The 12,822-nt window shown below is 53.6% G+C and overlaps 2 protein-coding genes across 2 annotated transcripts; both read left to right on the top strand.

Annotated features, from left to right (window-relative positions):
- Positions 1–5,083: 5,083 nt before the first annotated feature.
- On the top strand, positions 5,084–7,435 carry LOC119327985. Its single transcript, XM_037601034.1, has 3 exons — positions 5,084–5,575; positions 5,718–6,033; positions 7,188–7,435. Exons 1-3 carry the CDS (start codon positions 5,084–5,086, stop codon positions 7,226–7,228), a joined length of 849 nt encoding a protein of 282 aa, XP_037456931.1. The 3' UTR covers positions 7,229–7,435.
- A 2,334-nt stretch (positions 7,436–9,769) lies between these two features.
- LOC119333121 lies at positions 9,770–12,298 on the top strand. Its single transcript, XM_037606130.1, has 2 exons — positions 9,770–10,261; positions 10,421–12,298. Exons 1-2 carry the CDS (start codon positions 9,770–9,772, stop codon positions 10,862–10,864), a joined length of 936 nt encoding a protein of 311 aa, XP_037462027.1. The 3' UTR covers positions 10,865–12,298.
- The last annotated feature ends 524 nt before the right edge of the window (positions 12,299–12,822 follow it).

Below are 12,822 nucleotides of genomic sequence, written 5' to 3'. Positions count from 1 at the left end.
AGCCCGTGAATGAGTGCCTCGTATTCGGCAACATTGTTGGAGGCGGCAAAATGGATTTGCAGCACATACTTGAGCTTGTCGCCTTTGGCATCAGATCAGACATGTAACTTGTGCTCGGCGAAATCCGTCAGAACACCCGGCATGTCTTTGGGGGACCATGCAAAGATGTCCCAATTCTCACGGAGGAAATCGACGAGCTCGCCTTCCTATTTGCTGTCGAGGTTTGTACCTACGACAGCGTACCTCTCCGGGTGCTCCGGGTCCAAGGGTATCTTCTTTGTCTCTTTGGCCGGCTTGAACAAGCCCTCAACTTCCGACTCCTTGGGATCGGGCAACATCTCCGGCTGCTTGCTTGCCATCGCCACAACCCGGTCAAGGAGCCGCTTCTCAGCTACGACCACGAGGGACTTGGCCAGCCGACTGCTCTCTGCTGCGCAGGCGGACGACTTCTTGTAGTCGCCAGCTATGGTCAGAATCCCCTTGGAACTCGGCATCTTCATCTTGAGGTAGGCATAGTGGGGGACAGCCATGAACTTGGCCAGGGCAGGCCGGCCAAGTAACGCACGGTATGGGCTCTCAAGGTCCACCACCTCAAACCAAACTGACTCTCGGCGGAAGTGATCTTTGTCTCCGAAGAGGATGTCTATCAGGATCTTGCCGATTGGTGAGTAGGAAAGGCCAGGAACTATGCCATGGAATACTGTCCGACTGGACTGAATCTGCCTCTGTCTGATTCCTAATTTCTCCATGGTATCCTTGTACAGGATGTTGATGCTGCTGCCGCCGTCTATCAGGACTCGGGAGAAACGAGCAGCTCGCCTGTTTGTGGCAAAGGTGGCGTCCAAAGCCAAGGCATAGGAGCTGGGTTTGGGCATTACTTCCGGGTGGTCAGCTCTGCTCCAGCTAATGGGCTTCTCAGACCAATGCATGAACTCTGGGGTCTCTAATGCTACCGCATTCACTTCTTGCTGCTGCTGCCGCCTGTTGCGTCGATCATCGGCCACGCTGGTGAACACAACATAGGCTCCATGCTCTTCTGGGTACTCGTCTTGTATTGCATCGACTGGTCTGACCGCCGACTGCTGGAGCAGAGGCGGAGGCGGCTGCCCAGCAGGTGGGGGAGGCAAGAGGCCCTCTCCCTTGGCGATCCTAGTGAGCCAGTGGCACTTCCGAGTGGTGTGGTTGGACGGCTTCCCACCACTATGGAATTTGCAGGGAGCATCCAAAGTCTGCTCATATGAGAAAGCCGGCAACCAGTTGGGCTTGCCGCCCTTCTGACGTTTAGGCGGAGGCTGCCCTTCCGGCTGCTAGTCTTCGATTGTCGCCACCTGCCGGCTGGTGGAAGCCGGCTGCGTGGCCTTGCGCTTGTGGTCGTTCTGCTGTTGACGCCGACTGGCGTCTCCGGCCGGGGTTCGGGGAGCTTGTGGGGCTACTTTGCCAGTCGCGCTAACTTGGATCTCTGCCTTCATGGAGGAGTCGGCCGTCGCATATTTATCTGCTATGATCAGCAGCTCATCGAGGGTCTCCGGCTCATCGCAGAGAAGCTTGTGCTTGAGGAGGGTGCCTTCTCGGCACCCTGCGGTGAAGTACTCGATGGCCTGCACCTCGTGCACGCCTTCACAGGAGTTACGAAGCTCGGTCCAGCGCATGAGGTAGTCGCGAGTTGACTCGTTGGGGCCTTGCACGCACAAGGAGAGCTGGCGAGGCTTGGGAGGCCGCTTATACGTGCTGTGAAGTTGCGGACGAGGGCGTCGGTGAAGTCAACCCAACTGTTGATGCTGCGGGGCTTCAAGCTGTTCAGCCATGTCCGGGCTGTGCCCTGGAGCATGAGCGGAACGTACTTCACGGCAACACGCTTGTTACCGTTTGCTATGCTGACGGCTGTGGAGTAATCAACCAGCGAGTTCTCCGGCTTCACGGAGCCGGTGTATTTGGGCGTGTCTCTTGGGAGCGTGAACCCTTTGGGGAAAGGCTCGTCCCGAATGCGGGGGCCGAAGCAAGGCGGAGCCAACTCATCTTCTTCTTCTAGCGCCAGGGATCGGTGGAGGCGGTCGATCCGATGGCGAGCATCGTTCTCTCCGACTCCTTCTCGGCGGCCAAGGCGGTCGCCGAGTGTCGGGTGATCAACAGGCGGCGGGGAGACTCGCCTTTCCCTGCGAGGGGGAGGAGGCGGACAGTCGTCTCGTTGTTCCACTACTCTTGGGCGGCTGACTTGGTCGCGCTCTATGGTAATGCGAGTCCGACTGCGGCTAGCAGCCGGCTCCTTGTCTTTTCTTCCGCGGACGCCACCAGTCGGCTATCGCGCCCTGGTCTCGGCGGGGATGGAGGTCGTCATTCTGCCGATGCAGCGCATTAGTGCGGCAACCGGCCTTGTTCTGCTCGGCAGTCGTGTCAAGGAGTCGCTGGACGTGCTCCGTCATCAGGCGACGTTCTTCGCCCTAGAACTTGTCCAGCTCATCTGCTGCCGCTTGGGCGGCTCAGATGTTTTCCGCAGGCATGGCGTAGACGGGACAATTTGCCTCGAACAGGTTGGCGATGGCCACGCCCCGCTGCTGGACCGTGACAAGGCGGCTAGGCCCAGCTGGAGCCGGCGTGCCACCCACAGCGTGGTCCATCTCACGCTGGTAGGCCTCTGACAGGCGTCTCATGCTGGCCAGCTTCTTGGCGCCTTCGACAAGCTGAAGGCGGCGTGCCTCCAGCGTCTCGGCATCGGCGTCTTCGGGAATGGGCGCAGTCAGGTCTTGCAGCTCTGCGTCGAGCGGGTCACGAGCACCTCCGCCGGAGTGCTCGCCGTGACCGATGACAAGCACCTCCGTGACGGTAGACCACCACGTTGGTGGGGAACGCGTCGAGCGACGCGGTGTCGGAGTCGAACAACATCGGGTCGGTGGAGCCTACGGACTCCAAGTCCACAGCTGGCTCGCTGGTGATGTGGAGTTGATCAAGGAGGCCCGCAAGGAGGCTCTCGAGGCCGCCCGTGCCCGCGTCGGACGCGGGCTCATCGGAGAGGCGAACCTCGCCAACAAGATCGGCGAGGCAACTGGCCGCGCAGGCGATTTCCGCGCCATGCAGCGCGTCGGCGCAGACTCCGTCTGGCGTGCCGGGCTGGCTGCGCTCTCCAGGGAGGAAAAGGGTTCCCGTCCAGAACAGGTCTCCGGACGACGGTGCACCTCGCCTCACGGTGGGCGCCAAATGTCGGGGGTTGGGTGCGACATATGCCAAGGGATGGCTTATCATGGTGGGAGCGAGTAGAACGTCGCCGGTGCCCGGAAGCGGGATGAGGCGTAGACACGAACGCTGGCGTACTTTACCCAGGTTCGGGGCTCTCCTAGGAGATAACACCCCTAGTCCTGCTCTGCGGGGTCTCCGCATGATCACTAAGGCAAAGTGAATACAAAGGTGCTCCTCGAGCTATATGCTAGAGGTAGGAGAAGGCAAGACTAGCTCTCTCCTCCCACTATGATCTGGTCTAGTTCTAATGGGTCGGACCCCTTTGCATGGGTGCCCTGGGGGTTTATATAGGCCTACCCCCCAGGGGTACAATGGTAATCCGGCTGGGCGCAGGGCCCAGCCGTCAGTCACTTCGGTCGTCGGCTTCTTCACCGACTGTTGGGGCCCGCCGACTGGTGGGCCCCGCCGACTGGTCCGGTACGGAGCCGACAGGCCGTACTCACCGCTTGCGGGTCTTGCCGGCTGCTGATTACTGTAGCCGTGCCTCTAATGACGCAAGCTCGGTCAGGGGGTCGTGGCTACAGCTCCGCCGCCTGGCGGGCGATTACTGTAGCCACTCCCCGTCTCGTCTGGTTAATGGCGCGTGGGACCTGTGGGAGGGGCAGGCCGACTCCCAGGGGCCGACTCCCATCGGGTCTGACTGGTAGTGCTCTTGCCGTCTTCTGGGCTCTCGCTGACTGATAGGGCCCATCGTCCTTGGGCCGTACTGACAGACCGTCGTGGGTGCAGGACTCCGCCCACTGGTGCTGATGTCAGGGATGGCATGGCAACAGTGCCGCCTCGGACGGAGATCTCCCTGATACAGCGCACTGTGGCCACGCCAGCCCCTGAAAAGGGGAGGGAGTGGGATTCACTGTAGCCACTCCCCGTCCCGTCCCCCTTGATGAGGGCATGGGCTTTGTCGGTGCCGTGGGCTGACTCCCGTGGCCGGCTTCTTTGGAAGCCGCCAGGTGAGAGTCGGCTTGTCTTGACCTCGCCTCCAGGACTCGGCCACATACGAGCAGTCGGCTGTTCCTCCAGCCGGCCTCCAGAAGGCGGCTCTCCATCTTGGCATCTTGAGGGGCGTAGTCAGCCCCGATGTCTTGAAAGGTTCTGGGCTTCGGGTTAGTCTACCCGTGTCCCATTACTCTGACACTCAGATATGCATTTTGAAAAAATTAAGACCCAGGTGACACTTTCAGAAAAGAATTAGGACCGCGCTTGCATTTTACTCTAGCACAATTACAAAACGATGAAACGACATTGAGAATTGACATTCAGCAGGAGGCATTCAGTAACCGAGCACACAACAGTACTGTAGAACACGCCACCAAGCCACCAATATCAGCAGCAGTCCACCCGCGCGAATCCATTAGCTTGCCGCACGCTCATGCCGTAGCAGTCGCGCCTCGCCGGATCTGATGGTGGTTCGCTGGCCCATCGCCGCTGTCTCGCTGCCTCGCCACGCCCGCGCCAGGAGAGGGCGCAATGCCGCCGGCTGTTCCGTGCGTCCGGGCCGGCGTGATGGGGAGGCGCGGAGGGAGAGGCTTGCCGGGGAAGGGAAGGAGCGGCGCTGCCGACCACGGCCGTCGCCGCCGCGCGTGGGCCTGTGCGGGAGGAACAGAGAGAAGACCGCCGCTCTCGTGGTGTGGGCCGGGCCGAGCAAACGGCCCTCAAGCCCACCTTGTGCCCAAGGCCCGGTACGGCGACGGTTTCGGGTACCTTGAAATACCCCGCCTTGGCGCCCAACGGCTTTTCCCTCCCCTTTCCTCCTCCTCGCCGGAGCCCCAAGAAAGCAAGAATCCGCCGTCCCCACCTCCGTCTCGCCCCCCGCCTCCCTCTCCACCGCGCAGCGCCCCTCCGGCGGCGACCGATGGACCGGTTCCACGACGGGCACCACGTGCGGCTGCGGAGCCGCGTGCTCGGCAAGTACCTCCACGCCGACGACGACGTCCAGGGCGTCTCCCTCCGCGAGCGCCGCGCCTCGCTGAGCCAGGCGTGGACGGTGCACATCTACAACGGCAACGGCGTGTACCTGCTCCTCTACAGCGCCACCTACGGCCGCTACCTCGCCACCACGGCCACGCGGGCGCCGCGCGGCCACCGCGGCTTCCGCGCCGGGCAGCGCGAATACGACCATACGGAGGTGCAGGCCATCATGTGGCGGGCCGTCAGGTCCGGCTTCGGGGACGACGTCCTGCTCCGCGACGCCGGCGGCCGCTACCTCCGCGCCAACGGCAAGTACCGCCCCTGGAACACCGGCGTCACCGTCGAGGCCAGCGACAACGTCAGCGCCATGATGTACTGGACCGTCGAGCCCATCCCCGCCAGAGACGGCACGCCTGGCCTTCCAGGCCCGATTCAGGTGAGCTCGCCATGACCCGCTTCTTGATTACTCTCGAATTGCTTCCAGCGGAGCCTGACGATTGAGCGAATTGGGTTCTTGGTGTCTTGAAAATTCAGAGCATTAGCGACCGTAACCATGGTTCTTTGCTACCAAACTGCAGAGCCCCCCTCCGACGATTTTCTGGCGCGAGCCGGTGATGTGGCGGCAGATCCGGTACATGGTGTCGGAGCCCGACGGCCCCATTTACACCGAGTACTGCTGGTCCACGTTCCAGTTCAGGGGGAGGTCCGTGTTCCACCTGAGGAACGAGGTGGCCAGGCACACCCGCTTCGTCCTGGAAGGCCGTCAACCCTTCGACCTCGTAATGTGCGTCCAAGCGGGCCGCCACGGGCGTCTGACCCCGCTCTTCGTCGACCTGCCCCGCGGCGACCTCTTACCGACCTTCTGGATCGTCGTGTTCCTGTCCGGGACCCCAGGTGAGAGCCACTGAACCAGTAGCCTTGATTGAATTTTTTATGAACTATTTGCTGTATGGCCATGATCTTTGAGGTTGTATTTTATTGGGGGTGCTAATCTGCTTGTGCCTGAACCAGTTTGCTGAAACTGTTATAGTCTGAGAAACAGTTTACTGAAATTGCTGTAGTCTGCAAAATAGTTAACTGAAACAGTTTACTGAAATTGCTATAGTCTCCGTTGTAGTCTTGTAGATAACTGCTGTAGTCTGTGGCTAGATGGTTATTGGGGGACCAGATCATTTGATAGCATGTTTACGCACAAACCTTGATATCAAAAGTGTTGGTTTCATACTACTCACAATCAACAGTCAGTTGATTAATCTCTTTTCAGCCTTAACAGAGAAGACAGAGTTATCCGTATTTAGACCATTTTTAGTTGGGTTGGATTAACCTATGAACAAAATTCAAGTTCCTACAATACTAAATTAAATCTAGTTTCTGCACACTATATTATTTTCTGGTTTTGCACATGAGATGTATTCTCGGTCTTGTTATTTTTCTTACTCCGTATTGTTTTGTAAAACTCTGAGATTTGGATTTGTTGATCTGCTTCCTACTGATGATATCCTTTGGCAAGAAACGTGCTGGTGGTCTTGAAATCTGTTGATGCAAAATGCACAGATGTTGGTGTAGAGACTATTTGCTGCATGAACATGATATCTGGAGTCTTACTTTAGCGGAGTGCTAATCTGATCATGCTTGGAAAAAGGATTTTATGATAGGTTTTATTAGGATTTTGGAACTCGTCTGAAAATTAAAAGTAGTTGAATGGAAATAGTAAATGACATGTCGACTTATCAGTGTGTGGACACATGGCAAAAGATGGTCTGAAGCTAGTAAAAATTACTGGTTCCACATTTCTGTTCTTGATTCAGATAATTCAGTTCGTCCATTTTGTAACATTTGCTGCTAGTAGAAATTATGGAACCTAAAAGGCTAGTCATTTTGTAACATTTGCTGTGTAGTTAGTTCCTTGCACGTTATATAGTTTCAGGTTTTTTCTTTTTGACCTTGTTATAGGTTTTCAGTTTTTTTGTCTTGATCTTATCATCCCTTATATTATTATTTGTTTTCGGTCTTCCGCCTAACTTAGTCATTTATTTCTGCTAATTCAGCTTACAATGCGCTGCGACACCCGAATGTTGACGCAGAGTAGAGCAAGATCAGAGCAGGAGTCCTGTCAGTTCACCTCTTCTGAAGTTTCGCCACCTCGGACACAATGACAGAAGAACTGGACGCCTACTTTTGCATGTATATAGATATGGGTTCAGAAAACTCAGCAGCCCTCGTGCTTCTTCTGCTAGCTAAACTTGCTCTGATCTCCTGACAGGACAGGGGGAACCCTTGTCTGTCTGTCTGTTTTGGCTTCGCGTTCCTTTTGGATGATGGACGCATTTTGCATAAATGGGAAATGCAGTGGTTCTTGCAGTGTGACAATGATCCTGTGTTTCTTTTAGATGATGCGTTTCGGTTATACAAAAAAATGCAGTTGGTTCTTCCGGTGAGCTGCCGGGTTTTTTTTTGCGCCCGGTTTCATCTCGTTTTTCAGTTTCTAGCTAAACTTTTTCAGTTTCTCTTAGGCTACGCATTCGGTATAAATGAAAAATGTAGTGGTTCCTTCTGTGAGCTGGTAATCGTGTTTTGTTGTGATGCCGAGCACCTGAATTTTGAACGAGGGAGGCCAGAGATGACACCTGAATTTTGTTTGGCCGCCGTGTTGTCTACTTTGCCGTTCGTTCATGTTCTCCCTTTTTACGTGGACGATTCGTTGGATCGAGTGCAGTAGTATTTCGCTTCGTGATCTATATACGCTATATTTCTTTACAGAGGGAGTACATGCTAACTGAATTCGAGTAGACGTGGAATAAATTTACAGGATCCTGCTAACTTGGCCCCAACTTCCCTCGGGTTTATGGAAGTGTTTCTTTCCTTAAATTTTTGGCAGGCTAGGAACCACCTGAAAGTTTCCGTCGAGCCGCCGCCGCCCCGCCGGAACACAGCCCCCTCCCACCTCCCCACTGCCGTCTCGTCGGAATGCAGCCGCCCCCCGCCCCACCCGGCCCATGCAATGTGGGGTTGATGGTAGGAGAGAAGATGGATGAATTGCACATTTGTCCATGGTAGGAGAGAAGATGGATGAATTGCACATCAAAAGGCCGGCTGGAAGATGGGCTCATCAGAAAAAATTGCAGGGGAGAGCAAAGTAACGCAGCGTGTGCGTTTCTCTGTTTACAAAAAAGAGGTCCCAACCTCTTTTTTCAAGACAGCAAAAAAAAAACATGGTTTCAAGAAAACTACAGTTTCTAAAACTGTCATATTTGTTCATGCAACACATCAAAGTATTTAAATTCCCTAAAGATGGAATAAAAGTCTCCCCGCCTAGCCCCCGTTCCGGCGGTGCATCTAGCATCGTTGGTGGGCGTATGGAGGCGTGTCTCCGGTGGATCTATCTTTGGTGGATTTGCTCGGATCTCGTCGTTGTTCGTCTAAGTTCGTGTGTCTTTGGATTGATCTTTCTGATCTACACTATTCTTTATCTGCGGCGGTTGCTGTTCTGGTGCGCTGGTCCTACGGGGCCTTAGCACGACGACTTCCTGACTGTCTACTACAACAAGTTGTGCCCGACTCCGACGATGGAGGGGCGATGACGGCGGCGCGCCTTCGGCTCGCTTCAGTGCTGGTAGTCGTCGTTAGGTGGTCTACGGATCTGGATGTAATTTCTATTATTTTTGGTATTCGTTGTACTGCCATGATTGAAGATGAATAAATCAAAAAATTTCTCGCAAAAAAAAGTATTTAAAACAGCAGTTTTATTGAAAACCACGGTATTTCTTGTAAAACTATAGAAAAACTTCGTTGCCAAACGCAGCCTTAGTTGTAATTTTTTTTTTGGGACAACTGCCCCCTCCACGGTCCACACACACTCTCCTGAAAATCATAGAAACAGTATTGCCATTGCGCGAGCAGAGGGGAGCAGCGCACACCAGGTCACAAACACTCTCAGGATTCAGAAATCCAGCTGCAAGCAACAGAAATTAGCGAGATCACGCACGCCATGGCAGCTTTGTTGGATCTCATGCTGGTTCGCTCGTCGCCATCGCCTCGCTTGGTTTTTGCTCCACAGGCGTGCGCCGCGCCGGTGGCCGGGGCGCCCGGGGAAGGAGAGGGAGCAATGCCGCCGGCCGTTCCGTGCCTCCGCGCCGTCGTGCTGCGGGAGGCGTTGAGGGAGCGGCTCGCCGGCGAATTGGAGGAGCGGCGCGCCGACGACCACGGCCGCCCCCGCTGCATCTTCGCGTGGGCCAGTGCGGGAGGAACAGAAAGAGGAAATGGGCCGGGCCGAGAAGACGGCCCTCAACTCCACCTTCTGCCCAAAGCCCGAGCGCAACCGCCTCACCCAACAAGGCGCGCTTCTCCTCTTCTCCCCGTCGCCGGAGCGCCGCCGACAAGAAACCAAGAATCAGTGGCGGAGGCAGGGGGGTGCTGGCAGGGGCCAAGACCCCCCCTATGCTCTCACAAATACACCTATATGTACTCCTAATCTTCCATTTGTCAGACAAAATTAGCTAGGTTTAGGTTATTTGGCCCCCTCTAACATTATATAACATGTTTTGACCCCCTCTATATATAGTTTGTGGCTCCGCCACTGCCAAGAATCCATCTCCTCCGGTCTCCAGCGATCCAGCGCCGGCGGCGACCGATGGACCAGTTCCACGACAGGCATCACGTGCGGCTGCGGAGCTGCGTGCTCCGCACGTACCTCCACGCCGACCACGACGGGGAGCGCGTCTCCCTCAGCCGGCGCCGTGACTCGCTGAACACGGCGTGGGTGGTGCACATCCACCAACTCGCCGACGGCCCGTACCTGCTCCTCCACAGCGCCGCCTACGGCCGCTACCTCGGCACCACGTTCAAGCCGGCGCCGCTCGGCCGCCACGGCTGCCGCACCGAGCAGCGCGACTACGACGACGAGCAGGACTTGATGACCGTCATGTGGAAGGCCGCCAGGGCGGGCTTCCGTGACATCGTCCTGCTCCGCAGCGTCGCCGGCCGCTACCTCCGCGCCAACGGCAGGTACCTCCCCTGGAACACCGGTGTGACCGTCGACAACAAGGTCAGCGCCCTGATGTACTGGACCGTCGAGCCCATCCCCGCCAGAGAGGGTCCGCCTGGCCTCAAAGGCCCGATTCACGTGAGTTCGCCATGACCAGACCTCCTTCTTGAATCTTGAATTCTTGATAACTCTCGAATTGCTTCTTGAGCGAATTGAGTTTCTGAGATTGGAAATTGTGTTTCATTCGCCCGAGAGCAATTGCTTCTTTGATCTAACCATGGTTCGACTGAACTGCAGACCCCCAGCCCCGGATACCACTCCCTCATGCTCTGGCGCAATCCGGTGGTGTCACGGCTGATCCGGTTCATGCTGTCCGATCCCAACGGCCCCATCTACACCCAGCACTGCTGGACCACGTTCCGGTTTAGGGGGAGGTCCGTGTTCCACCTGAGGGACGAGGTGGCCAGGCGCATCGCCTTCGTCCTGGACGGGCGTCAGTCCTTCGACCTCGTAATGTGCGTCCGAGCGGGCCGCCAGGGGCGTCTGACCCCACTCGTCGTCGACCTGCCCAGCAGCGGCTACGGTGAGACCCTCTGGATTGTCGTCTTCATGTCCTGGACCCCAGGTGAGAGCCACTCTCCGTGTCCTAACTTCCTAATGATCTCCTTCGTAATGGTGGCAACAAGTGAACCTGTAATCTTGACTCAATTTACTATGCGCGATGTACAGATTTTGGTTTAAATGCCATGATCTTTTAGGTTTTATTTTCTTTGTTATAGGTGCTTGATCAGTTTCCTGAAAATGTTATAGTCTGAGAAAAAGTTTACTGAAATTGTTGTAGTCTAGAAAAACAGTTATCTGAAACTGTTAGGAGTTGGTAATTGTGGGCAACTGTTGTAGTCTTGTATGTAGATATAAGTAAAGGATGGTTATTGGGGGGGAACAGATCATTCCATAACATGTTTACGCACAACCTAGATATGGGAAAGCATTGGTTTCATACTATTCTCCTCGTTTCAGATAATTCAGTACCTCCATTTGGTACTATTTTTTGCCATCAGTAAAAAAAACTAGTGTAAAGCTATTGAAAATTATATAACTTAAGAAGCCAAATCAGCTCATTAATCTCTTTTCAGCCTTAGCAGAGAAGACTGAAATATCCTTCTGATTTCGCCTGTTTTACTTGGGTTGAATAACCTCTGAGCAAAATTGAGGTTCATACATTACTAAATTATTAAATCTAGTTCTACATATCGTATTGTTTTCTGGTTTTGCACATGAGCTGTATTTCTAGTCTTGTATTTTTTTTATAAACTCTGAGATTTGGATTGCTGATTTGCTTCATACAAATATTCTTTGGCGAGAAATATTTTGGTGGTCTTGAAATCATGTATTGCAGAATGCACAGATATTTGGAGGAGGTTTGGAGTCTTACTGCAGCTGCAGCGGAGTGCTAAACTAATCATTCTTGGTAAAAGGATTCTATGATAGTAGGTTTTATTAGGACTTTGGAACTTGTCTGAAAAGTAAAAGTAGTTGAATGGAAATATTAGGCGCCATGTGGACTTAACAGTTTGTGCATACATGGCAAAACGTGGTCTGAAGCTAGTAGAAACTGCTGGTTCTACATCACTGTTCTTGATTCAGATAATTCAGTTTGTCCATTACGTAACATTTGCACTAGTTGAAATTATGAGACCTAAGAGGAAAATCATTTTGTAACATATGCCGCTCCTTGCACATTATACTGTTTCAGGTTTTGTCCTATTGATCTTGTTTGTTATTTGGTCTTCGGCCTAACTGACTCATTATTTCTGCTAATTCAGCTTATGATGTACTGCGACACCCAGATGTCAACGCAGAGTAGAGAAAGATCAGAGGAGGAGTCCTGTCAGTTCACCTCTTTAGATGTTTCGCCGCCTCAGACACGATGACAGCAGATCTGGACCCGCACTTTTGCATGTAGATAGATATAGGTTCAGAAAACTCAGCAGCTCTCAAGTTTCTTCTGCTAGCTAAAACTTGCTCCGTTCTCTTGACAGTACAGGCCGAACCTGTCTGTTTTGGCCTTGCGGTTTTATGATTCAGAACTGCTGAAAGCGTTGCGTCCAGTGGTTGTAGTAGTCCTCAGGGTGTCGTTCTTAAGCAATTCATTCATCTTTATGATGTGGTTGGTACTTGCAATGAGTTGATCTTGCATTTCTTTTGGATGATGTATGCACTTGGTATAAATGAAAAAAAAATGCAATGGTTGTTACCAGAAATGAGTTGATGATCCTGTGTTTCTGTTAGGCTATGCACTTGTAGAAATGCAAGATATACTGGGTCATTGCCGTGAGCTGGTGATGGTGCTTGTAGTTGTGCTGTTTTGAGCTTTGGCTAAGGAGCATTAAAAGGAATTTATCTGTTGACGCTGAGCACCTGAGTTCTGAATGAGGCCACAGACGCGCTGTGTCACATCTGTACTGCAATTCCTCTGCAATATTACTCCAGTGCTCCTATAAGATTTGAACTTGATTGCAGAACCTTCCGTTCCTTTTTACTCCCTCTGTTCCTAAATACTCCTATACAACCGTACGTAGACAAATCTAACACAAGAATTTTGGGACGGAGGGAGTACAAGTCCTTTTAGAGATTCAAATGGACTACAACATATGGGTATGTATAGACATATTTTAGAGTGTAGATTCGCTTATTTT

The sequence above is a fragment of the Triticum dicoccoides genome, chromosome 7A, assembly GCF_002162155.2.
Source record: "Triticum dicoccoides isolate Atlit2015 ecotype Zavitan chromosome 7A, WEW_v2.0, whole genome shotgun sequence".
NCBI classification, from domain to species: domain Eukaryota; kingdom Viridiplantae; phylum Streptophyta; class Magnoliopsida; order Poales; family Poaceae; genus Triticum; species Triticum dicoccoides.
This window is presented reverse-complemented; position numbering and strand designations above follow the sequence as displayed.